This window comes from Pinus tabuliformis, chromosome 2_1 (genome assembly GCF_031772625.1).
Source record: "Pinus tabuliformis cultivar Carrire ecotype Pingquan chromosome 2_1, CPIR1, whole genome shotgun sequence".
NCBI lineage: Eukaryota > Viridiplantae > Streptophyta > Pinopsida > Pinales > Pinaceae > Pinus > Pinus tabuliformis.
The window spans coordinates 257,970,605-257,997,863 of NC_142299.1; the positions used below are offsets into that span (position 1 = coordinate 257,970,605).

Below are 27,259 nucleotides of genomic sequence, written 5' to 3' on the forward strand. Positions count from 1 at the left end.
CTGAACGCATTAATCTGTCTTTGTAGATTCAAAAATCTAGGCAAGGGTTGAACTATGAAACCAATTCCTAAAATAAAATCCTTCTAGGGAAAATAAACTCAAACATGCAACAATATAAAAAAGAGGTAGTCAAGCCTCAAGGAAAAGGATGAAACTCTACAAATTATATGACTTGAAAAGAGGAAAAGCCGACACCTGATAATTCATACCTAATCAGGAATAATATTGACTAGCATCTAGTTATGCATATCGCTAGTGATTTGAACATTAATTGTGATAAATAACCCAGCATATAGCCCCACGGGGTAGGCGAGTTGGTAATCACGTTGCGGTGTAGTTCTTCTGTAAAGCGGACTCCGTATTTGAGGTCACGAGTTCAAATCCCCAGACTTACCTGGAGCTGTGTTATGGTGGGCAGACGTAGTTCCCAGGGGTTATAGTGGTGGCGGCCAGAATCGACCCCATGTTACGCGAGTTGTGAGGCTGTCCCAGTTGCCGATTCCCCTGTCAATAAAAAAAAAGAAATATAAATAACCCAACATATCAGTAACCATAGGAATGAAATGTGCATAATGAATATCCATGCAAGAGACATATAATTATATACTGGGTTACGTTAATTCTTATTTCACTCTAAACAAACCTCCTGTGCTAAACGATGAAAGCAAATGGAATCACAACCATAACCTTATTCAAAGGCGATAACAAATAAACATAGTAACTATAATGCAGAGGTAGGAAACCCAAAAAAGGGGTCTTTCATTCAACAATAAATTAACACTTTAAAACAGTTCCATTCCTTCAGATTTGTTCGAAAGGCAACTTGAGGAGGATGCTCTGAAACAACATTCTGAGGATGGAATAATCAAAATGATACACCAAACCAAGGTTCCAATCTCATAGAGAAAATTCATTTACAGAAAGATTAGGGAAAACCAAATATCAGATTCATCATTATATTAAAATGATAATTGTAAGCAGTTAATAATATTGGTTTATTCGCACTAAAATAATTTACAAGCAAGAACCCAGAAAATTACATCCACATGCCGAGATATTCCAAGAGAGAATAGTTCAGGGAGCCGTCACCAATAAAACAACAGAACCTGTGTGTAGAATTTCTCATAACATGAATAGGAATCGAAAATGAGGAAAAACTCTATTATGAGAACGGAATCCTCATTCAGGGCAAGAAGAGTCGGCAACAATCAAGGGAAAACTTGCATACCTAGAGGCTTGGCGTTGGTAGAAACCAGGCTGTGCAAAGGTCTGGTAACCACGCCCACCCTTCGCTCGAGAAAACCCTACACCATAAACATGGGGTTAAACATTTCATACAACCATTTTAATCCAAAATGTTATGCATATCAAGACTTGCACCAAAAATGAGAGGAAAACGAGAGGTGTGTCTGCGACAGAGACTCGAGACACCATCGCAAAGGTGACATCTGCAGGAACCAAGCCACGTTAGAACAATGCCATTGCAAGGATGTGTAAACCTATGAAGCAAGGCCTAATCTAGATGACATATAGAGATAAACTTCAGGTTCAAACCTACAATAAGGACTTACATGATAAACGATTTTGAAACAATAGTATACAACCCCAATGCAAGCCTGCTCGCAAGTAGGAATGCCCAGTGAACTCTTCACATTGCATAGCAAGTGGGAAAGGACGAGTTGCAGAGGAACCTCACTATAGAGACTAGAACGCAACCTCTAGAGCCATGCCTAGCAAATGAGCGAAGAAACAAAGTGAGCACCAAGTCGTAAGGGCTTACCCTCGTAGTTTGGCAAATCCTCGTACCCATCGCCTTTCCTGCATTGTGCTCCAAGAAACAAATGGCAAGTGATAAGGGTGAGTCCCGGCAGCTGGCAACCATCCAGCCATGGACCTACCGGATATGCCGTGAAGGGTCAACACAACACAATAATATGAGATAGGGAGAATTGCTCGGGTATTACCATTGTGTAGAACCTGTCAGGTCAGGGTTAATAACCAGCATAATTGCATCAATTAAGTAATTGTAATCCGAACCTTAATGACATGGTATCGATATTTGATACTTCATTAGAATGTAACAATGTATTAGGTTGTGGTAACATTAATATTAGGTTGTGTTCATAATTTTTTTATTATATTCATATATCCTATGTAAATAGTTGGAATTATAGGTGTTACAATATTATAATATATTAATATTATAAAATATATACATTGAGTTTATGTATAAATTAAGATAAGAATAATGATAGAAATTAAAGATAGGAATTTATAAAATAAGTTGAGTAATTTATGGAGATGTTATTAGCAGTTATAAATATATAGTTGAATTTAATATTTTATTATGACATATTGTTGTGATATGATTATGATCTTCTAATTCTATATATATATTTTTGATATCTATAATAGCACCTATAATAAGAACCCAAAGTTTTATAGAGATAATAACTATATTATAAATAACCCATAGAATAGTTTGATTGAATGGATTTTTCCCTTCAATAGTTTCCTGAATGTAAGCTTCTAGTGTTCCTTACTTCATATATGCTCCATATAATTTCAAATATAATTATTGTTGATTATTATTCCCAACAAAAGATATCAAAGCCATTTGTGCTTTGTTTTAAATATGACTAAATATGGTTATTAAAATTGTAATGAAAACCATTGTGTAACAAATATTTGGAACAAAAATAAACTCCACACCAACTTTGTAAAATTGATCTTGAAATTATTTTTAACCATTACATTCGAGTTGAGTAGCACTGGAACTCTCATTATTAAAATGCTTAACAACTTGACCTCTTGCATAACATAAGTTTTCACTCAATCACTCTTCCAAAGTGATCTCATTCTTTCTATTTATAATAAATATAATTAATTCTTCTTGGTGTCCACGATAATTTGTTTATCTTAAAATAAAAAAACGTAATGTTTTTATATAATCAATATAAAACCCTAAGACACTTTTGATGATATTGAAATTTTTAATAATATTTTTTAATGATTTGGAAATAAAATTAATATTAATAAAATTAACAACCTTGATATAAATAGATGACTCCCTACGACGTAGAAAAACAAGAACATGTAAAGGCTCCATCATTTTAGCGTATATAATTTTTGAAGATATTGGGTGCGGTGTTGATCGTTGGCGCTCCTCTGTGTGAAATATTTCTCCCCACCACAGTTCTTAGCGTACTGATCAACCACTGCAATTACATTGGCATGTTAGATATAAATCGTGTTTCGTTTCATTTCATTATAGTATCCACCATTACAGTTGTTTTGAAATTTGCAATACTAATCTCGTGTTGGGTTTCTCTCAAATACTTCCTCAAAAATTGATTTATTTTTCGGAATGTTTTCTTTATTTTGGTTAATAATTTTTTTAATCACTTAATTCATTGAGTTTTTGAAGCATTGACTTTTTTTTTTTAGGTTCACTGTCAATTCAAAATCCATTGAACCTAATTTTAGTGGGTATAAATAAATTAATTTTAGTTGATATAAATAAATTCATTTGGTATATATATATAACATAGAGTGTAGTTTAATTAAAAGATGTTTTTGTATTTTAATTGAATTACATTGATATAAATTTTGTAGAAATTATGAATTTTTATCGTTTAAAATAAATTTTTGAATATGCTAAAAAATTTTCAAATCATTAAAATTTGCAAATTTCACAATTCAAATTTACAATTCTAAAAAAATAAAAAAAAATAAAAAAATCTAGAATAAAGTTATTATCAAGTCTTCCATAAGGTTTTCAAAGGGAGTGAGTTCTGTGTTTACATCCGCTTTTAAGACTTAGAAAGTACGACTCCGTTCAAGACTTTAGAAACATTATCAGAAGGAAATTTCTCCCTTTATTGGAAGCATATGAAAAATCTGATTGTGATTTTTTTGTTAGGTTTATATGAGTTGTTTATTTGTAAATTATTTCAAATACTAAAATTCGGGAAATTGGAATTGTAATTAAATTAATAATAAATTTGTTTTTATTATTTGTATATTTTATTTATAAATTTATGATATAGTCTCTAAAAATTAAACATTTTTACTAGCAAATCAATTCTAAACACCAAAACTCCAAAAACGAAAATATATATTTAACTTTTTTTACTTACACATCAACGGAAACCAAAGTTCGCTGCTGTTCTCTTATAATAATCCTCGAAAGACACTCGTGACGTACTTATAATAAGCCGGTAAGAGGCTTGTGACTCTGTTAATCCCAATGCACGACAGATTTATTTTAGTCTTTCAACGATTGATGGATTTGCGACAGATGTTGAACCGAGGCCTTTTCGGGAGAAGCCGCAGAGAGATTTAATGGAATTCATCATCATTCAGCTCGGCGTACTTTGTTTATTCAAAGTTTCAGATAAACATCTACAAAGTTTTGGTCAAGCCAACATTCACACTGTGAACAAACATTATTTGAATTTGAATTCAAAGTTTGAAAGTGGAGCACTAAGGTCACGTCAACGGTCATAAAGCGGGAACAAATGACTCACCTTTTGATGCATTCTGTAAATACAAGGTTTGACGCTGTGTGGAACGTTGAATAATTGTTGCAATGTTCGCAGATATCGGGGTCTCACTAATTTTTCGGAGATGACGATGAAACGTGGCAAGAACGACTATTTCACTTGTCTCTACTTTTTCGAAGAGTCGCCTCTCAATTCTTATTTTTTCTGTGGGTTTTAATATTTAGTAATTAGAATTGCATATTTTTTAAACATGACCATAAAATATTTCGAGAACCAAATTCAATTTTTTAAATTTTGATTTTTTCAGATATTTAAGACCTTATTTTTGTATTTTTGTTTTGAAAATTCAGTATTTCAATATTGGTATTGAATATTTAAATATAAAAATATTGAATATTAAAAAGCAAAGAGCAAAAAATAACTTTTAAATATTTATCAAAAATAAAATGAGTTGAATTTGATGGTAGATTTTGAAAATATTCCAAAATTTATTAGATTTAAAAATATTTCAAAACTTTGTAATTTAGATAAAATTTACCCATTCATAAGATTTAAAATTGTTTTGAATAGATAATAAATGAAACCTTATTTTTTTCCTTGTTTTTTAATATTCAGTATTTCTGTATTTGTATAGAAATACAGAAATGCTGAATATTAAAAACCAAAGCACAAAAATAGCATAAGATTTAAAATTGTTTTGAATAGATAATAAATGAAACCTTATTTTTTTCCTTGTTTTTTAATATTCAGTATTTCTGTATTTGTATAGAAATACAGAAATGCTGAATATTAAAAACCAAAGCACAAAAATAGCTATAGATATTTGCCAAAAATTAAGATTGAGTTGAATTTGATTACAAATTTTGAAAATATTCCAAAATTTCTTAAATTCCAAAATGCTTAAAAAAAACTGTAATTTAGATAAAAAATACCCATTCATAAGTTCCAATTTTTTTTAATGGATAATAGTTTCCAAAAATAAAAATAATAAATTTAAGATTATTGAAAGTAGTTTAATAAGATTCTTTTTTAACTTCTCATTATAGCTTTTAATGAAATTATAACATTTAATTATATTTTTAATGTAAAAATAAACTAAAAAATCATAAAATAATCCAAGTATATAAAGTTAACACATTAAAATTAATAGTTGCCCACTTTCTAATTAAGTTTGAAGTAGAATTAACGAGTAAAAGAAATTCTTAAAATATTTTTTAAATATAAAATATTTAAATTATGTCATGTTTCACTACCACAACCTTTTGAGGATGGATTTCATCAGTAAGGCTACTCAGGATCAAACGTCACGATTGTGGTTGTGCCTTGTGCTAGGGGAAATTGATATGCTAAAAAATTCAGTGAGCTAACAGCTAGTGTGACCTAGGCTAAATGCGAACCCTGATAACTTTGACGATCTAAATGCCCCTAATTATAGACACTCATCAAACTACAAATCAAACCTAAAAAAAATCACAAACAACTTGACAAATAAAAAATAAAATTTTCAAATTATATAATTTTAAAATATCATTAGAATATAGTAAAATCTCATTCGAATATAGCCTTTTAAGTACTTAAAATTACAACTTTAACAATTGCCTATTAATATAAACAAAATCGACCAGCCAAGAAAAACCTCTCCGGCCAGTTGGAAATGGAATACTGTTTTTTTCCTACTCTTATTGTTTTTTCTTAGTCTTTCTACTTTTTCAAAGAGAGTCAAATCGTCTTTTAAGTACTTAAAATTACAACTTTAACAATTGCCTATTAATATAAACAAAATCAACCAGCCAAGAAAAACCTCTCCGGCCAGTTGGAAATGGAATACTGTTTTTTTCCTACTCTTACTGTTTTTTCTTAGTCTTTCTACTTTTTCAAAGAGAGTCAAATCGTCTTTCACATCGCGCCTTTACCGAAAACTACTCTGTTTATCAATTTATGACGAGAATTTTCATTCAAAAATCCTATAAAATCAATCATGTCAAAGTCATCGTCATGTCTAAGTCAATCACAGTATTTACGCCTGGTTCTGCGTTTTATTTAGCACTACTCCATTTCTCAAGTGCTACTTCCATCCGAATGCTATGCTTTGCTGAAAATAAAAAGGTATGGGCATCTATGCGTCCTGCATGGCGTTGGATAGCGAGAAGAAAACCGCCCAACTCGTTCGTTCAGACGGCGATGTTCGGATTCTTCACAAATCAGTGACTGCCGGCCAAATCATGAAGGAATTCCCTCAACATTTAGTCTGCCATTCCGGCTCCTTCTACATAGGTCAGAAGACGCCGGCGCTTTCTGAAGAGGATGAACTGAAGGTAGGAAACAAGTATTTCCTTCTGCCCCACCAGTTCTTCCAGTCTGAGCTAACTCTCCTCTCGATCGCTTCTTCAACATCACCATCTTCTACACCCAATTCCACTGGTGGTCTTTCAGGGCCCCTGCGCAGTGTCGAACGGGCGTCTGCTCTCTGCCAGCCGTTTGAAGTAGAGAGCAGCAACGTGGGCGGAGGGCGTCGGATCAGACTGTCCCCAGACTTTATCACAAAGATTATGGAGGACACAAGGCTTAAAGATGATAAACAGCGCGATACACTGAGCCGGGATTCTGCGGGTGATGAGCGTGGGGTCTGTAACACTCCGGAATTGAAGAAACAGTATGAGAAGTTAGTGACATATTCCAGAGTTCAATGTTGGAGACCAAAGCTGGAAGCTATCCGGGAAGAAGAGAATAAGATTAATTGCAGTTGTTTTTATTAATTCTATCATATATGTTCAGGTGACAATTTAAGTCGCGCCCTGATATTAACCATCAAGTTAAGAGATCCAAGATTCAAATTTCTAAAATAATTTGGTCTCTGGAAAAGAATACTGTCATAAATAAGGGTGAAAGTACCAATAGTGGCTGGTTCAGGGAAAGAAGTTGAAGGCTGAACAACCAAAACAGAAAGTTGTGCATGAGTATGCAAAAGAAGGCCATGATGGTAAATACCAGAGCAGACAGGCGTTATGCATGACGATTCGACTCTTGGTGACCTAGCAGGCTCAAGGTCCTATTACTGTAATTATTTTGTTTAATAAAATAAGTAGCAGTTTTACAAGTTTGATAGTAGGGTGGATTATTTGCAAATCGATATCAACCATCAAGTTAAGAAATCCAAGATTCAAATTTAAGTCGCGCCCTGATATGAACCATCAAGTTAAGAGATCCAACATTCAAATTTCTAAAATAATTTGCTCTATGGAAAAGAATACTGTCACAAATAAGGGTGAAGGTACCAATAGTGGCTGGTTCAGCGACCAAAACAGAAAGTTGTGCATGAGTATGCAAAAGAAGGCCATGATGGTAAATACCAGAGCAGACAGGCGTTATGCATGACGATTCGACTCTTGGTGACCTAGCAGGCTCAAGGTCCTATTACTGTAATTATTTTGTTTAATAAAATAAGTAGCAGTTTTACAAGTTTGATACTAAATCGATATCAAATATTAAAATTTCACAAATCTGAATTGGTGATGACATTTGTGTTTATATTGTTTATATTTTTCTGCATTGTGAACTTTTTATAGAAATATACTATAAAACACCTCCAAAAATTTATAACTCGTAAATATTTAAAATTTAAAATTTCTGAAATTTGCCTTCGAGCTGTGGGTAGATGTTATTTTCAATTCACTTCATTTCTCTATAAAAGAGCTCAAGTCGCATTTGTCAAGGTTGATAATTTCTGTAAACATAAGAAGCTACCTATTAGGCCTTGAGAGAAGGTGAATAGGTAATTATCCTTTTGGCTGAAGCCATTACTTCATTTCATAAGTATATAATTAAAATGGTTATTTAAATACTACTCCACATGCGAACAATAATTTTAAGCTTTTTAAACGGGTATTTTTAATTGCTCTTATATTTGATGAAACGGTTTACATAAACTTTCACCTAATATTTAAATTAATAAAACATACATACAAAAATTAGCAATTCTTTCTTTGGTAACTTTTACCGGATTTCCGGTTTCCCTCTTTACTGGATTGTTTTTGTCTCCATTTTAGTTCCATTGCTGCATTAGGAAGGGAAATAGAATGAAATATATGGATTTTAGCTATTTTTATATCATTAATTATCAAGTTTTTAATTATCAAGTTTATAGAATATTGTATTGTTTTTTAAAATATTTTATTATTACTTTGTATGGTTAGTCAGCTTTTTTGTTTTTTATTTATATGATTTTGTATAAGCAGAAAGGAAACAATATGAATTATAAGTAAATTACATAAACTTTCACATATCTAATAATATTTAAATTAATGAAATAAACATAAAAAAGATAATTCTTTCTTTGGGTCACTTTGACTGAGAAATTTGGCTTTTATCCAATAATATTAAAATTAATAAAAAAAACATAAAAAAAAATAAATTCTTTGGGTCACTTTGACCGAGAAAATTTGGCTTTTATCCAATAATATTAAAATTAATAAAAAAAAAAAAAAAAAAAAAAAAAATCTTCGTGTCACTTTGATCGAGAAAATTTGGCTTTTATTGGATTGATTTTGTTTCAATTTGAGTTGTATCGCTGCATTATTAAAGGAAATAGAATGAAATATATGGATTTTAGCTATTTTTTATATCATTAATTATCAAGTTGATAGAATATTGTACTATTTTTTTTTTAAATTTTTATTATTCTTTTGTGTGGTTTATTTAGTTTTTTCTACATAGTTTAGCTGATTTTGTATATCAATTATAAGTAAATTAGATTATTAGTCAAAGTTGGATCAAGATAATAAGTGATAATAAACTAAAATACAAGACTTTAAAAGTACTAGAAAAGCGGATTTCCTATGGTGGAATTCTTATACACCAAAAATAAACGCAAACAAACAAGATATCAAATTAGTAATGTATATTTTTTACTCTTCACCCTATTCTAATAAAAACATCCAGAAATGTAATTTTAACTTCTTAGGTTTTAACTAATATATATAATTATTTTATTTTTTCATTTATTTAAATTGTTTATCACATGATACTTAATTAATGGTAATTGTTATATTATTAAATATTATATAAATTATGAAATTCAAAATTCAATCCAGCTAAAAAATAATTAAATTATTTAAATTAAAAATAATTATATTAATATTTTTAATTCCAATTAAATTAAAATTAATCTAAATAAACATTTTATATTTCATATATTAAGAATATCCCAAACAAAATTATGTTATCAAATTAGTTTTACTCTATAAATATCGGTAATAATATATTAATTTTTAATATTTAATTTCTCTTATACTTTATTTGTATTAAATAAATAACCGATCCCATTTATTGTTTTTCATTCCATTTCCATTTATTAATCTATGATTGTGGACTGCCCCGTTGTCAAAAGTCTGTTGACCAGAATAATGAAGAGATTATTGTCGAAAGAGAATATTTTAGACGAGACAAGGAAACGCATATCGTTTAGGAGCCCTGACAAGTAAAGGAACGGAAGAATCACTTATGGAATTGGAGTACTATCACACAGTACTATCACACACAGTAAGTTTGGAACATTGAGATTTTGTAGTTATCATATACATTGTGTCTTTTATTTAAGATTTAATAGTAATTATAGTTAAAGTTTATATATTTAAATAAGAAATATTATGAATTTTTATTTATTTATGTGCACATACCATAGTTAATACTTTTAGCCTCATAGTTAATACTTTCAGCTTCTTCCGTTGGATCAGAGTGAGACATTTTAGATTGCATCCGGCAAGCATGCACAGTATTTTGACTGCTTTTTCCAAATATCTGTTTGAGTTTCCTTTTTTTTACCTCTTATTCTGCTGTGCATTGAACCTGGCCTGGTTGTGCAAAAACTCTGATCAGATTGCCACCGGGAGAAATCTTAGGCAGATCCTATTTCCGGAACTGGGTTGTCGCCCAATATCAATCTTTCCAGACGGTTGCAGGTGCAACATTTAGCAAGGGCTTCAATCGAGGATTGGGAACCTTTTGAGCGGGTGGTTTAGCTTTTGGAGCTGCAGAATTATCCTTGTGTTCTGGAAAATTGGAGCATGTGATGATTATCATTATCATATTTATTGCAGGTATAGTTATGGATCCGTTTTTGATTTAGGTGTTTTTGTCTATGAAATCTGCATGCTGAAAAGTCTGTCTAACCAACCATGTTACTGCTCGGATGGTTTTAGGGTCAGTGGCCACGTTTGCTAAACTATATCCAAAGATGAAACCTTACAAATATGGTTTTAGAGTATTCTTGATAACATTCTGTTTCGTAATGGTGTCCGGCTAAAAAACTGGGGAGTTCATTCACACAGCAATAAACCGCTTTATCCTCATCCTTCTTGGTGCTGCTGTTTCTTTAGTAGTTAACACCTGTATCTATCCAATTTGGGCAGCCGAGGATCTACACAAGCTGATAGTGAAAAATTTCATGGGCTTCGCAAAGTCCATTGAAGGTGGGTTTTAAACGCACGGCTTGCAATTTTAGTAGCTAACCATTTTTAGAAAAGTTTGCTGTATCATCCCACTTGTTTGTGCAAATACTTTTGCAGGATGCATCGATGGGTACCTTTCAGGATTTGAGCTTGAAAGATTTCCCTAAAAATTTCTTACATGTCAGGCTGCTGATGATCCAGTGTACAGTGGCTATAGATTGGCTGTGGTCTCTGCCACTGAAGAGGAAACTCTGGTACGCTACATGATTTGAATCATAGACGCCCTGGTGCTCACCGTTTTAAGTTTTAACTTTCTCGTGTCAGTGTACGTGGTTAAAGCATTCTAAAACATTCAGAAAGGTTTTGCCAGTTGGGAGCCACCTCATGGCCGTTATAAAAAGATGAAGTATCCCTGGAAGCAGTATGTTAAAGTTGGAGGTTAAAGTTGGAGGAGAATTGAGACATTGTGCATACATGGTTATGGCATTGCATGGATGTTTACTCTCCGAGATACAGCTTAGTTTTAAGGCACCAGGAGAACCTAAAGCTGCGTTTTTTCTAAAAGTGAATTCTCATAGTCCACTGTGAGAGGTGATTTTACCTTGAAGCTTTTACGTTAATGCCCATAGAATTATTTCATCACTCCACTCTGTCTTAGGTACATCTTAATATGGCTATTTTTGAGTATTTCTCTTATTTGTACCGTCGTTATTTGTCTATTGCAGTTAGAGTACTCTAAACATGAAAATGATATCTCTGGATGTGGATCTTTAGAATTTACTTTATTTGCCTGTTGCAGTTTTCTAAACAAGATGTAGATCTTTAGAATTTACTTTATTTGCCTGTTGCAGTTCTCTAAACAAGTTGCAGATCTTTAGTATTTTCTTATATTATATGAGAACGATTTCATAGATAAAGTGTATGCGGCAACAACGGTTTTTGTCCTATTAAGCATTTAGAGGGATAAAGAAAACAATGGACAAATGTATCAATATTCTGTTATTACATTTATTTCTTTTATATCCCTTTACATTAAATGCAATTTTAACCAAGCAAACGCTGGAGGGCTGCAGTTTCAGTTATCCATCTATGAAGACCCCTGGTTCTATCTGTTAATGTAAAGGTCCATCAATAGCGTTTTCTTTTTTCTGCGGTTTCAATTATCCATCTATGAAGGCACCTTGTTCTATCTGTTAATGTAAAGGTCACCCAATAGCGTTTTCTTTTTGCTGCAGTTTCATTTATCCATCTATGAAGACAAGTTGTTCTATCTGTTAATGTAAAGGTCACGCAATAGCGTTTTCTTTTTGTTGATGGAGAAGAAAGCATATCATTTTATGAAAACTGGTTCATGTTTATCATTTGATTTTTTCTATTTGTAAAGTGATTTGATCATTACAATTTTATGAAGACATAAATACTTTATCCTTTTAAATTTGAAATTGTGATTTCCAAAGAGAAAAAAAACATTTCAATTTGAAATTGTGGCATCCAAAAAGGAAAGAAACATTTAAATTTGAAATTTTGATTTCCACAGTGAAAAAGAAAACATATTCTTACCTTTTAGACCCACTCTAACTATACTACCTTCATGAAAAGGTAATTTCAACAAAAATGCTTGAGAGATGGTAATTCATTCAAGCAATCCCTCCTTTTCTTTTGCCCAATATGCAATCGCTATGAAATGTTAGCACTTTTGCCCAATATGCAATCGCTATGAAATGTTAGCACTAAAATACTAGGCCCTTAGGCTGTAATATTCCCTATATTTATTTATTTAAATTCCTAGAATTTTTTTTTATGAATTTCATTTAGAAAAAGTACACAATAATTTTTTGCCGAGAATTTAGCAAATTTAAATAAATTATAGAGCCAATAATCACAAAGCTTGTAGACAAATTCCATTGCAAACCCAGCTACTTATTTATAATTTTGAAAGGGAAATTATATCAAATTTTATTTTGAAAGGAAACTTGACAAATAAATAAGCTGGAGTTATTAGGTCCTCTTCAGAAACCTCCTTTGGCTGGACTCCTTGGACTACAATGTGTTCTGTTTTAGCCTTCTAACAAAACACTCCAAAAATCGTCCTTTCTCACTAAGCGGCAATGAAGAACCTGAAGTGGTTCTCCCTTTTGACTAGCTATGGTGGATGTTTCACTATCGAAACTAATTGCCACTAGCTAGTGTGTATGGTTGGAACACCGAAAGTAATATCTCCACAAGGGTTTCACCTCACACAATAAGCTACTAGAGCTCCAATATCAATTCATAAAATATCCAGTCATCTACCAATCATCTCCCTTCTTTTTTTTTTTTAGTTTTCTCCATCGAAATACCATGGGTCATCTTTTAATAATTAAGTGACTTTGTATGTCTTGATTCTTAATTAACTCAAAAGTCACTTAATAATCCCTTTTTAATTTAATTACTCATTATCACTTTTAAGATGACATTAAGTAATTCAATTAATTGACTCCTCTCTTCTGTTCTCAAAAGGGACATTACAGTCCTCCCTTCCTAAGATATCTTGTCCCAAGCAATCCGATTCTGTATTCTTGGGTCCCAAACAAACCTGGAGAATCGCTACTACATACATTCTAGAATCTGTATGCCTAGTCCAATTCCTCGATCCTAAAGCCAGATTGGGAATTGACACTCCCATTGCCTAAAAAATCCCTGTTCCCATATTCAAACCGAGCAAGAAACTGTCCACAAGCATTCCTTACTATCATGTCATAATGAATTGTCTTCCTCCCTAGAAAAATTTGAAGCCCCAAGGAGCTAAGCAGTTGAACTACTTTCTTAGCAGATCTTGCATTTCCACTGTCAACCATAAAAAAATAAAGAACTTGAAGATGAAATAGCTTAAGTAGCACATTTTCATGCACTCCATTCGAGAATTGTCTTCCTCCCTAGAAAAATTTGAAGCCCCAAGGAGCTAAGCAGTTGAACTACTTTCTTAGCAGATCTTGCATTTCCACTGTCAACCATAAAAAAATAAAGAACTTGAAGATGAAATAGGTTAAGTAGCACATTTTCATGCACTCCATTCTTTCTCGAGGACATCCCTTTCCTTTGTTTCATCAGATGCCTCACTGCCATCTTTCTCTTCTTGTAAGCCTACCTTTTCCTTCCTTAGCTTTTCAAAAAGTAAAACTGTAGAAGAAAGTGCTGATGTGGGCTTGGAGAGATTGGTTGGAATGGTTCACATTCAGGTCTTGCAGAAAGAAGGATAATAACCAAAAAAAATTGATGAGCTATAGATATTTGCCAAAAATGAAGATTAAGTTGAATTTGATTATAAATTTTGAAAATATTCCAAAATTTATTAAATTCCAGAATGCTTTAAAAAAACTGTAATTTAGATAAAAATTACTCATTCATAAGTTCAATTTTTTTTAATAGATAATAGTTTCCAAAAATAAAAATAAAAAATCTAAGATTATTGAAAGTAGTTTAACAAGAATTTTTTTAACTTCTCATTATAGTTTTTAATGAAATTATAACATTTAATTATATTTTTAATGTAACAATAAATTAATAAATCATAAAATAATCCAAATATATCAAGTCAACACATTAAAATTACTAGTTGCCCACTTTTTAATTAAATTTGAAGTAGAATTAACAAGTGAAAAAAATTCCTAAAATATTTTTTAAATATAAAATATTTAAATTATGTCAAGTTTCACTACCACAACCCTTTGAGGATGGACTTCATCAGTAAGGCTACTCAGGATCAAACGTCACAAACGTCACCAGTGTGGTTGTGCCTTGTGCTAGGGGAAACTGATATGCTAAAAAATCAAAGAGATATGCTAAAAAATTCAGTGAATTAACCGCTAGTGTGACCTAGGCTAAATGCCATCCCTGATAACTTTGACGACCTAAATACCCCTAAGTATAGACACTCATCAAACTACAAATCAAACCTAAAAAAAATCATAAACAACTTGACACATAAAAAATAAAATTTTCAAATTATATAATTTTAAAATATCATTAGAGTATAGTAAAATCTCATTCGAATATAGCCTTTAAGTACTTAAAATTACAACTTTAACAATTTCCTATTAATATAAACAAAATCAACCAGCCAATCCGGCCAGTTGGAAATGGAATACCGTTTTTTTCTTACTCTTACTGTTTTTTCCTAGTCTTTCTACTTTTTCAAAGAGAGACAAATCGTCTTTCACATTGTGCCTTTACCGAAAACTACTCTGTTTATCAATTTATGACGAAAATTTTCATTCAAAATTCCTATAAAATCAATCATGTCAGTCATCGTCATGTCTAAGTCAATCACAGTATTTACGCCTGGTTCTGCGTTTTATTTAGCACTACTCCATTTCTCAAGTGCTACTTCCATCCGAATGCTATGCTTTGCTGAAAATAAAAAGGTATGGGCATCTATGCGTCCTGCATGGCGTTGGATAGCGAGAAGAAAACCACCCAGCTCGTTCGTTCAGACGGCGATGTTCGGATTCTTCACAAATCAGTGACTGCCAGCCAAATCATGAAGGAATTCCCTCAACATTTAGTCTGCCATTCCGGCTCCTTCTACATAGGTCAGAAGACGCCGGCGCTTTCTGAAGAGGATGAACTGAAGGTAGGAAACAAGTATTTCCTTCTGCCCCACCAGTTCTTCCAGTCTGAGCTAACTCTCCTCTCGATTGCTTCTTCAATATCACCATCTTCTACACCCAATTCCACTGGTGGTCTTTCAGGGCCCCTGCGCAGTGTCGAACGGGCGTCTGCTCTCTGCCAGCCGTTTGAAGTAGAGAACAGCAACGTGGGCGGAGGGCGTCGGATCAGACTGTCCCCAGACTTTATCACAAAGATTATGGAGGACACAAGGCTTAAAGCTGATAAACAGCGCGATACACTGAGCCGGGATTCTGCGGGTGATGAGCGTGGAGTCTGTAACACTCCGGAATTGAAGAAACAGTATGAGCAGTTAGTGACATATTCCAGGCTTCGATGCTGGAGACCAAAGCTGGAAGCTATCCGGGAAGAAGAGAATAAGATTAATTGCAGTTGTTTTTATTAATTCTATCGTATATGTTCAGGTGACAATTTAAATCGCGCCCTGATATGAACTAAAGATATCCAAGATTCAAATTTCTAAAATAATTTGATCTCTGGAAAAGAATACTGTCATAAATAAGGGTGAAGGTACCAACAGTGGCTGGTTCAGGGAAAGAAGTTGAAGGCTGAACAACCAAAAGAGAAAGTTGTGCATGAGTATGCAAAAGAAGGCCATCATGGTAAATACGAGAGCGGACAGGCGTTATGCATGACGACTCGACTCTTGGTGACCTAGCAGGCTCAAGGTTCTATTACTGTAATTATTTTGTTTAATAAAATAATTAGCAGTTTTAGAAGTTTGATACTAGGGTGGATTATTTGCAAATCGATATCAAGTATTAAAATTTCACAAATCTGAATTGGTAATGAGATTTGTGTTTATATTGTTTATATTTTCCTGCATTATGAACTTTTTATAGAAATATACTATAAATGACACCTCCAAAAATTTATAACTCGTAAATATTTAAAATACAAAATTTACAATTTCTAAAATTTGCCATTGAGTTGTGGCTAGATGCTATTTTCAATTCACTTCATTTCTCTATAAAAGAGCTCAAGTCGCATTTGTCAAGGTTGATAATTTCTGTAAACATAAGAAGCTACCTATTAGGCCTTGAGAGAAGGTGAGTAGGTAATTATCCTTTTGGCTGAAGCCATCACTTCAGTTCATAAGTAAATAATTAAAATGTTTATTTAAATATTACTCCACATGCGAGCACTAATTTTAAGCTTTTTAAACGGGTATTTTTAATTGCTTTTATATTTGATGAAACGGTTTACATAAACTTTCACCTATCGAAAAAAATTTAAATTAATAAAACATACATACAAAAATTAGCAATTCTTTCCTGGGGTAACTTTTACCGGATTTCCAGTTTCCCTCTTTACTGGATTGTTTTTGTTTCCATTCTAGTCCCATTGCTGGAAATAGAATGAAATATATGGATTTTAGTTATATTTATATCATTAATTATCAAGTTTATAGAATATTGTATTATTTTTTAAAATATTTTATTATTACTTTGTGTGGTTTAGTCAGTTTTTTTGTTTTTTATTTATATGATTTTGTATAAGCAGAAAGGAAATAATATGAATTATAATATGAATTATAAGTAAATTACATAAATTTTCACATATTTAATAATATTTAAATTAATGAAATAAACATAAAAAGAAGGTAATTCTTCCTTTGGGTCACTTTGACTCTCCAAAATTTGGCTTCTATCTAATAATATTTAAATTAATAAAATAAATATAAAAAAAATAAATAAATTTTTCTTTGGGTTAAAGTGACCGAGAAAATTTGGCTTCTATTGGGTTGATTTTGTTTCAATTTGAGTTGTATTGCTGCATTATTAAAGGAAATAGAATGAAATATATGGATTTTGGCTATTTTTTTATATCATTAATTATCAAGTTGATAGAATATTGTATTATTTTTTTTTGAAAATTTCTATTATTATTTTGTGTGGTTTATTTATTTTTTCTATATAGTTTAGCTGATTTTGTATATCAATTATAAGTAGATTAGATTATTAGTCAAAGTTGGATCAAGATAATAAGTGATAATAAACTAAAATACAAGACTTTAAAAGTACTAGAAAAGCGTATTTCCTATGGTGAAATTCTTATATACCAAAAATACACATAAACAAACAAGATATCAAATTAGTAATATATATTTTTTACTCTGGGCTCTATTCTAATAAAAACATCCAGAAATGTAATCTCAACTTCTTAGGTTTTAACTAATATATATAATTATTTTATTTTTTCATTTATTTAAATGACTTATCACATGAAAGTTAATTAATGGTAACTGTTATATTATAAAATATTGTATAAATCATGAAATTCAAAATTCAATCCGGCTAAAAAAACTAATTAAATTATTTAAATTAAAAATAATTATATTAATATTTTTAATTCCAACTAAATTAAAATTAATCTAAATAAACATTTTATATTTCATATATTAAAAATATCCCAAAAAATTATGTTATCAAATTAGTTTTACTCTATAAATATCGTTAATAATATATTAATTTTTTAATATTTAATTTCTCTTATACTTTATTTGTATTAAATAAATAACCGATCCCATTTATTGTTTTTCGTTCCATTTCCATTTATTAATCTATTACTGTGGACTGCCCCGTTGTCAAAAGTCTGTTGAAAAGAACAATGAAGAGATTAACCAAATCGCATGTCGAAAGAGAATATTTTAGACGTGACAAGGAAACCGATATGGTTTAGGAGCCGTGACAAGCTAAAGGAACGGAAGAATCACTTATGGAATTGGAGTACTATCACACACTGTAAGTTTGAAACATTGAGATTTTGTAGTTATCATATACATTGTGTCTTTTATTTAAGATTTAATAGTAATTATAGTTAAAGTTTATATATTTAAATAAGAAATATTATGATTTTTTTTATCTGTACATATAATTGTCAATACATATAATTGTCAATACTTTTAGCTTCTTTAGCCTCTTTCGTTAGATCAGGTGAGACACTTTCAACTGTTGATTTGAAGTCCCGTGCATGACATGACTGCTTTTTCCAAATATCAGTTGAGTTGCCTTCTTTTTCACCTCTGAATTCTGCTGTGCATTGAACGTGGCCTTGTTATGCAAAAACTTTGATCAGATTGCCGGGGGGAAATCTTAGGCAAATCCTATTTCCGGAACTGGGTTGTCGCCCAATATCAATCTTTTCAAACGGTTGCAGGTGCAACATGTTGGGACTCTGGACACCACATATCTCCACAATGGTATGATATTGTCCACTTTGGGCCTAAGCCCTCATGGGTTTGTTTTTGGGCTTTACCCCAAAAGGCCTCATTACCAATGGAGATATTTGTTCATCCTTATATACCCATGATCCTTCCCACTTCTACCACTTCTAATAAATGTGGGACTTTGTTCGTATATCCAACAATCCTCCCCTCGAACAAATGACCATCGAGCCTCCCCTCAAACCATCCGCAGGATTCTCCCCTCTCTACCAACCAGGATTCTCCGCTCCAATGCGTTGGAAGCACACGCCTTACATGGTAGCACCACCTGTCTCGAGAGCTTGCTCCATCCCAGGTCAGCTCCTCTTCACCGTGTTGGTAGACAAGACACGTCCATGAAGAATCCGGAGCACACCGCCTGTTTAACCGAGCTCATCCACAGGCTTATGGGGGCTCACCATCTTTGTTCGGCATTCCGAGGATTCATCCACTTGGGTAACCTCGAACTTGGCTCTGATACCAATTGTTGTACAATTGAAGGAAAGAAGCAGAGAAACAACAAGACAGAAATCGAATGCTAAACTGAATATTGGATCGAACTGTTTTATTGAACAATGAGTTTTCACTGCTTTTCATTCCATAGGCAAATGCCTGTTTTATAGTTACATAACTACTTAACCGTTACAGATCTATTCGTTACAATGAACTGTCTATACCTAAATTTCCTAAACTGACTAAATCGTTGTCAAAACTAACAAACTCCACCTTGACAACAATTTTCCCATTCATCATCTTTCCTGCAAGCCAAGAGAAGCTAAACACCATCGCAGCTTCTCTACTGTAACTGGCTTTGTGAATATGTCTGCACAATTTTCTCGTGTATGGACCTTTTTAAGAGCTACTTTTCCGCCATCGATCACATGTCTCAGAAAATGATACCTTACATCAATGTGCTTGGTTCTGCTATGATAGGCAGGGTTTGTAGCCAAGTGAATAGCGCTTTGACTGTCACAAAATACATTCACTTTCGCTTGCGTCCTTCCAATCTCATCAAGCAAACCCTTTAACCAGATTGCTTCTTTACTGGCATCTGAAGCAGCTATATATTCAGCTTCGGTAGTGGACAACGCAACTGTTTCTTGAAGCTTTGACATCCAACTAATTGCTCCACCCGCAGGAGTAAAGACATAACCTGTAGTAGATCTTCTTTTGTCCAAATCACCTGCATAGTCAGCATCTACATATCCGCAAACTGATCCTTCACTACCATTAAAGACGATGCAATGTTCACTTGTGCCTCTTAGATATCGAAGCACCCATTTCACTGCTTGCCAATGTTCTTTACCTGGATTTGCCATGAACCTGCTGACAACTCCAACTGCATGTGAAATGTCAGGTCTTGTAGATACCATCGCATACATTAAGTTGCCTACAGCGTTTGCATATGGTACATGAGACATATACTGCTTTTCTTCATCAGCTCTAGGACTCAAAACCGAAGAAAGCTTAAAATGGGAAGCTAAAGGAACATTAACAGGTTTCACATTATTCATAGAGAACTTTTCAAGTACCTTCTCCACATACTTCTGCTGTGACAACCAAAGCTTACCATTTTTCCTGTCTCTGTGTATCTCCATGCCCAAGATATGTTTTGCTGCTCCAAGATCCTTCATATCAAACGCCCTAGAGAGTTGAGCCTTTAAATTGTTGATCTCTTCCATACTTTTGCTTGCAATAAGCATATCGTCAACATACAAAGCTAAGATAATGAATATGCCATTGAAACTTTTGAAGTACACACAATGATCATACTCACTTCTTATAAAGTTCTGGCTCACCATGAAGGAATCAAACTTCTTGTACCATTGTCTGGGAGACTGCCTCAGACCATACAATGATTTCCTGAGCTTGCAAACTAATCTTCTGCTGCGACCTCGTACAAAACCTTCTGGTTGTTCCATATATATCTCTTCGTTCAAATCACCATGTAGAAAAACTGTTTTAACATCTAACTGTTCTAACTCAAGATTAAGCAACGCAGTTAGTGCCAACACAGTACGTATAGAAGCAAGTTTTACAACTGGAGAAAAAATCTCATGAAAGTCTATACCTTCAACCTGAGAATACCCTTTTGCTACCAGTCTCGCCTTATATCTTTCGATACTACCATCAACTTTCCGTTTCAGCTTGAAGACCCATTTACATCCAACAACACTTCTCCCTTCAGGAAGCTCTACAAGATCCCAGGTATTGTTCTTGGCTAAGGAGTCCATTTCTTCTTCCATAACCTTTTTCCATTTCTCGCTATCTGCATCATCTATCGCTTCCTGATAACAAGACGGTTCACCAGTTCAGCAACTAGTCACTTTGAGAAGGTCTACAAAGGAAAGGAAAACTCCCAAAAGGTATGAAGATTCTGCTTCATCTTTTGCTTTGGTTACTGAAGATTTCATCCACTTGGGTAACCTCGAACTTGGCTCTGATACCACTTGTTGGGACTCTGGACACCACATATCTCCACAATGGTATGATATTGTCCACTTTGGGCCTAAGCCCTCATGGGTTTGTTTTTGGGCTTTACCCCAAAAGGCCTCATTACCAATGGAGATATTTGTTCATCCTTATATACCCATGATCCTTCCCACTTCTACCACTTCTAATAAATGTGGGACTTTGTTCGTATACCCAACACAACATTTAGCAAGGGCTTCAATCGAGGATTGGGAACCTTTTCAGCCGGTAGTTTAGCTTTTGGAGCTGCAGAATTATCCTTGTGTTCTGGAAAATTGGAGCATGTGATGATTATCATTAGCATATTTATCATAGGTATTAGTCATGGATCCGTTTTTGATTTAGGTGTTTTTGTCTATGAAATCTGCATGCTGAAAAATCTGTCTAACCAACCATGTTACTGCTCGGATGGTTTTAGGGTCAGTGGCCACGTTTGCTAAACTATATCCAAAGATGAAACATTACGAATATGGTTTTAGAGTATTCTTGATAACATTCTGTTTCCTAATGGTGTCCAGCTAAAAAACTGGGGAGTTCATTCACACAACAATAAACCGCTTTATCCTCATCCTTCTTGGTGCTGTTGTTTCTTTAGTAGTTAATACCTGTATCTATCCAATTTGGGCAGGCGAGGATCTACACAAGCTGATAGTGAAAAATTTCATGGGCGCCGCAAAGTCCCTTGAAGGTCATGGTTTTAAACGCACGGCTTGCAATTTTAGTAGCTAACCATTTTTTAGAAAAATTTGCTGTATCATCCCACTTGTTTGTGCAAATACTTTTGCAAGATGCATTGATGGGTACCTTTCAGGATTTGAGCTTGAAAGAGTTCCCTCAAAAATTCTTACATGTCAGGCTGCTGATGATCCAGTGTACAGTGGCTATAGATTGGTTGTGGTCTCTGCCACTGAAGAGGAAACTCTGGTACGCTACATGATTTGAATCATAGACGCCCTGGTGCTCACCGTTTTAAATTTTAACTTTCTCGTGTTAGTGTATGTGGTTAAAGAATTATAAAACTTTCAAGAAGGTTTTGCCAGTTGGGAGCCACCTCATGGCCATTATAGAAAGATGAAGTATCCCTGGAAGCAGTATGTTAAAGTTGGAGGAGCATTCAGACATGCATGGTTATGGCATTGCGTGGATGTTTACTCTCTGAGATACAAGTTAGTTTTCAAGCACCAGGAGAACCTAAAGCTGTGTTTTTTCTGAAACTGAATTCTCATAGTCCACTGTGAGAGGTGATTTTACCTTTAAGATTTTACGTTAATGCCCATAGAATTATTTCATAACTCCACTTTGTCATAGGTACATCTTAATATGGCTATTTTTGAATATTTCTCTTATTTGTACCGTCGTTATTTGTCTATTGAAGTTAGAGTATTCTAAACATGAAAATGTTATCTCTGGATGTGGAACTTTAGAATTTACTTTATTTGCCTGTTGCAGTTCTCTAAACAAGATGCATATCTTTAGTATTTTCTTATATTATATGAGAAGGATTGCATAGATAAAGTGTTTGCGGCAACAAGGGTTTTTGTCCTATTAAGCATTTACAGGGATAAAGAAAACAATGGACAAATGTATCAATGTTCTGTTATTACATTTATTTCTTTAATATCCCCTTTACATTAAATGCATTTTTAATCAAGAAAACGCCGGAGGGCTGCAGTTTCAGTTATCCATCTATGAAGACACCTTGTTCTATCGGTTATTGTAAAGAACACTCAATAGCGTTTTCTTTTTGCTGCAGTTTCAATTATCCATCTATGAAGGCACCTTGTTCTATCTGTTAATGTAAAGGTCACCCAATAGCATTTTCTTTTTGTTGCAGTTTCATTTATCCATCTATGAAGACAAGTTGTTCTATCTGTTAATGTAAAGGTCACCCAATAGCATTTTATTTTTGCTGTTGGAGAAGAAAGCATATCATTTTAGAACAAACTGGTTCATGTTTGTTATTTGATTTTTTCTATTTGTATACTGATTTGATCATTACAATTTTATGAAGACATAAATACTTTATCCTTTTAAATTTGAAATTTTGATTTCCAAAGAGAAAAAAAACATTTGAATTTGAAATTGTGACTTCCAAAAGGAAAAAAACATTTAAGTTTGAAATTTTGATTTCCACAGAGAAAAAGAAAACATATTCTTACCTTTTAGACCCACTCTAACTATACTACCTTCATGAAAAGGTAATTTCTAACAAACATGCTTGAGAGATGGTAATACATTCAAGCAATCCCTCCTTTTCTTTTGCCCAATATGCAATCGCTATGAAATGTTAGCACTAATATACTAGGCCCTTATGCTGTAATATTCCCTATATTTATTTATTTAAATTCCTAGAATTTTTTTTTTTTATGAATTTCATTTAGAAAAAGCACACAATAATTTTTTACTGAGAATTTAACAAATTTAAATAAATTATAGAGCCAATAATCACAAAGCTTGTAGACAAATTCCATTGAAAACCCTAGCTACTTATTTATAATTTTGAGAGGGGAATTATATCAAATTTTATTTTGAAAGGAAACTTGACCAATAAATAAGTTGGAGTTATTAGGTCCTCTTCAGAAACCTCCTTTGGCTGGACTCCTTGGACTGCAATGTGTGCTTTTTTAGCCTTCTAACAAAGCACTCCAAAATCTCGTCCTTTCTCACTAAGTGCCAATGAAGAACCTGAAGTGGTTCTCCCTCTTGACTAGCTAGGGTGGATGTTTCACTACTGAAACTAATTGCCACCAGCTAGTGTGTATGGTTCCAACACCGAAACTAATATCTCCACAAGGGTTTCAGCTCACACAATAAGCTACTAGAGCTCTAATATCAATTCATCAAATATCCAGTCATGTACCAATCAACTCCCTTCTTTTCTTTCTATAGTTTTCTCCATTGAAATACCATGGGTCATCTTTTAATAATTAAGTGACTTTGTATGTCTTGATCCTTAATTAAATCAAAAGTCACTTAATAATCCCTTTTTAAATTAATTACTCACTATCACCTTTAGGATGATATTAAGTAATTCAATTAATTGACTCCTCTCTTCTGTTCTCGAAAAGGGACATTACAGTCCTCCCTTCCTGAGATATCTTGTCCTAGACAATCCAATCCTGTATTCCTGGGTCCCAAACGAACCTGAATCACTACTGCATACATTCTAGAATATGTATGCCTAGTCCAATTCCTCGATCCTAAAGCCACATTGGGAATTGACACTCCCATTGCCTGAAAACTCCTTGTTCCCATATTCAAACCGAGCAAGAAACTATCCACAAGCATTCCTTACTATCATGTCATAATGAATTGTCTTCCTCCCTTGAAAAATTTGAAGCCCCAAGGAGCCAAGCAGTTGAACTACCTTCTTAGCATATCTTGCATTTCCACTGTCAACCATAAAAAATAAAGAACTTGAAGAGGAAATAGCTTAAGTAGCATTTTGATGCACTCCATTCTTTCTCAAGGACATCCTTTTCCTTTATTTCATCGAATGCCTCACTGCCATTTTTCTCTTCTTGTAAGCCTACCATTTCCTTCCTTAGCTTTTCAAAAAGTGCAACTGCAAAAGAAAGTGCTGATGTGGGCTTGGAGAGATTGGTTGGAATGGTTCACATTCAGGTCTTGGAGAAACAAGGATAACAACAAAAAATTGATGAGCCGCTACACGTGTTTGAATGACAGGGTGCAACATGGTCAGTAAAAGTTGGTGAAAAAGAGCAGCTGAAAAGCCCAGCTATATATATGACTAATTAATTAAAAAAGTTATTATCTGAGCAAGAATCAACATGGCTCCATTTATGGCCCTTGTTGTAACTGGCACAGCTGAGACCTTATTCAATATTGTAGCCATCATATCAAATACTGGTCCAGGATCTCCATCCTTTTTCATGAGTTCCATTGCATATGTCAGAACAAGTAATGGGACTGCGTTAACAGAGCCGACCAATTGAATTCCCATCCACAAGACGTTTAAATTCTTCATTTGGGAGGTCACGTCGGCAAACTTGATGCTTACAACCTTCAACCAAATCTCCAATTTTCTTCACAGTCATTCATTATCGAAAATCTATTGCATCCAAGCGATATAATGAGGCATCACTTCTCTGTAAGTCTTGTGCAAACTCAAGAGACTCATCATATGGCTATCTTAATTTCCATGTAAGAAGTCAAAAGACTTGAATACGTCGATTAGGTGATGTAGTCACAAATTGCTTACCATCAGGACTGACCTCTATTGCAGAAAAGCCTCTCGGGCGAAAGGCGGCCAAAGAAGGCCAAAAAAAGGGTCACTATCATCTCCTTAATGCATCATCATCTTTATTTTCTTCGCCACTCTCATATATGATGAAAAATCCTCCAATTCAGACTGGAAAAAATTTAGGGGCACTATTCCGAATGCCCTTGTATTTGTAGTTGTTTCACAGTGGTCACGTTCGTGTTGGTATGCCTTTTCTATTAAAGATGTAAGAATTTTCTTCGTTTTTACATGGGTTTTGCAGAATTCGTTGTGTTCGATTATATGGGTGGGGGCGTGGCTGTGCTTCTGGTGCAAGCTCTCTCTATACCCATTGACTGCTTTACTTTTGGGGTTGTGATTTCTAATTTTTCTGTTGTGGGGGTGTTTTTTGTTCTCCTGTGCAAAGTGCCCATGATTTTCACCCAAGGTTACTTGGTACTCATAAGCATGCTTGTTGCATTTTGGTTTACTATGCTCCCCAAATGGACTTTGTGGGTGCTACCTTTTGCAATGGCAGTATATGATGTTATTGTTGTTCTCATCCTCGATGGCCCTCTCAGTGAGATGAGGAAATCCCTGTTTTGATTTACGAGGCTCACCGTGTTACAAGAAAACCCCACATCGCAGTCACTAAGCATGAAAATGAAAACGTGCTTCTTCCTCGCAGTCGCCCTCTAGCTACTGAAAGTCAAGAAGAAGAAGAAGCTTTGATAAACCCCTCCCTTCCTCCATCCATGAAAAGATTAGAAAAAGCCCTCCCGCAACAATAGATGGGAAACATTTAGAAGAAACCAGCAAGTTCAGGTTTGAGATCTGCGTTATTGAAATCCTTGAATTCCGGATGCGATGAGAGCACTGCCTTTGCTTTTGCATCGCTACCTCATGAGGATTCTATTTAGGGTTTCAAAATAGTTGTCGCAGAGGAGGAGGAGGCGGAGGAGAGTCGTGTTCATGGAGACACAGAGACACCAATAGAAGAGGAATCAGTTCCCCTCGTAAATCACCATGTGAGGACTTCTTCTTCCACATATGTGAATCAACAAGTGGGTTCTTTGCCATTGCCTTCTACACTACAAGGATTATTGACCCAAACTGATAGTGATAGTGAGGGGAGGCCGCACCCAAATGGGATTGAAGATTCTACACACATAGATACATACCAACAGGATGGGATTGGGCTTTCTGTATGTGGTGCAATTAAACTGGGATTAGGTGACTTCATATTCTACAGCATACTGGTTGGAAGGGTAGCTATGTATGATTACATGACAGTGTAACATTGATTCTGTTGGCCTCCTGTTAGAAGGCTTTGCCTGCTCTCCCTGTTTCAATTTCTTTGGGTGTAATCTTTTACTTCTTAACTCTTCTTGTAATGGAAGCTTTCATGGTTCAGATAACGACTCACATTTTGCTTTTTTGATATTAGATCAGAATAACTCCAATCCCCAAAGTTGCACTTAGCTTGAATACCCTTAAATATACTGTTGGATATTGTGAGGCCACAAATCAACTTAGCTCTGACAAGGGAAGCCAAATTTTCTTTGTTGTAAACTTATAAATTCAGCACAAATAGCATTGATTCTGTTGTATTCTGTTCTTACCATTTCTTTCGGCAAAGCAATATACTCTGTAATTTGATTTTGTATTTGAAATTTACTGCAAGAGGAAATCTATGGAAATTTGAAAACAATATTCTGATTATTTTATCAAACAACAAAGA

At 33.8% G+C, this 27,259-nt stretch overlaps 2 protein-coding genes and 2 pseudogenes across 2 annotated transcripts; all 4 read left to right on the forward strand.

The window, feature by feature from the left end:
• The first annotated feature begins 6,634 nt into the window (after window positions 1-6,634).
• LOC149199704 (uncharacterized) lies at window positions 6,635-7,261 on the forward strand. Its single transcript, XM_089400660.1, has one exon. The coding sequence runs from the start codon at window positions 6,635-6,637 to the stop codon at window positions 7,259-7,261; it is 627 nt and encodes a 208-aa protein (XP_089256786.1).
• An 8,116-nt stretch (window positions 7,262-15,377) lies between these two features.
• Window positions 15,378-16,004, forward strand: LOC149199705 (uncharacterized). The gene has a single exon (XM_089400661.1). The coding sequence runs from the start codon at window positions 15,378-15,380 to the stop codon at window positions 16,002-16,004; it is 627 nt and encodes a 208-aa protein (XP_089256787.1).
• Window positions 16,005-21,192: 5,188 nt separating this feature from the next.
• On the forward strand, window positions 21,193-26,106 carry LOC149199706 (presenilin-like protein At2g29900 pseudogene; annotated as a pseudogene).
• A 2-nt stretch (window positions 26,107-26,108) lies between these two features.
• On the forward strand, window positions 26,109-26,959 carry LOC149199707 (uncharacterized; annotated as a pseudogene).
• Window positions 26,960-27,259: the final 300 nt, after the last annotated feature.

What these genes read in the sequence shown, in the direction of transcription:
- LOC149199705 (XM_089400661.1), top strand. Translation starts at nt 15,378, where the DNA reads ATGGCGTTGGATAGCGAGAAGAAAACCACCCAGCTCGTTCGTTCAGAC.
- LOC149199704 (XM_089400660.1), top strand. Translation starts at nt 6,635, where the DNA reads ATGGCGTTGGATAGCGAGAAGAAAACCGCCCAACTCGTTCGTTCAGAC.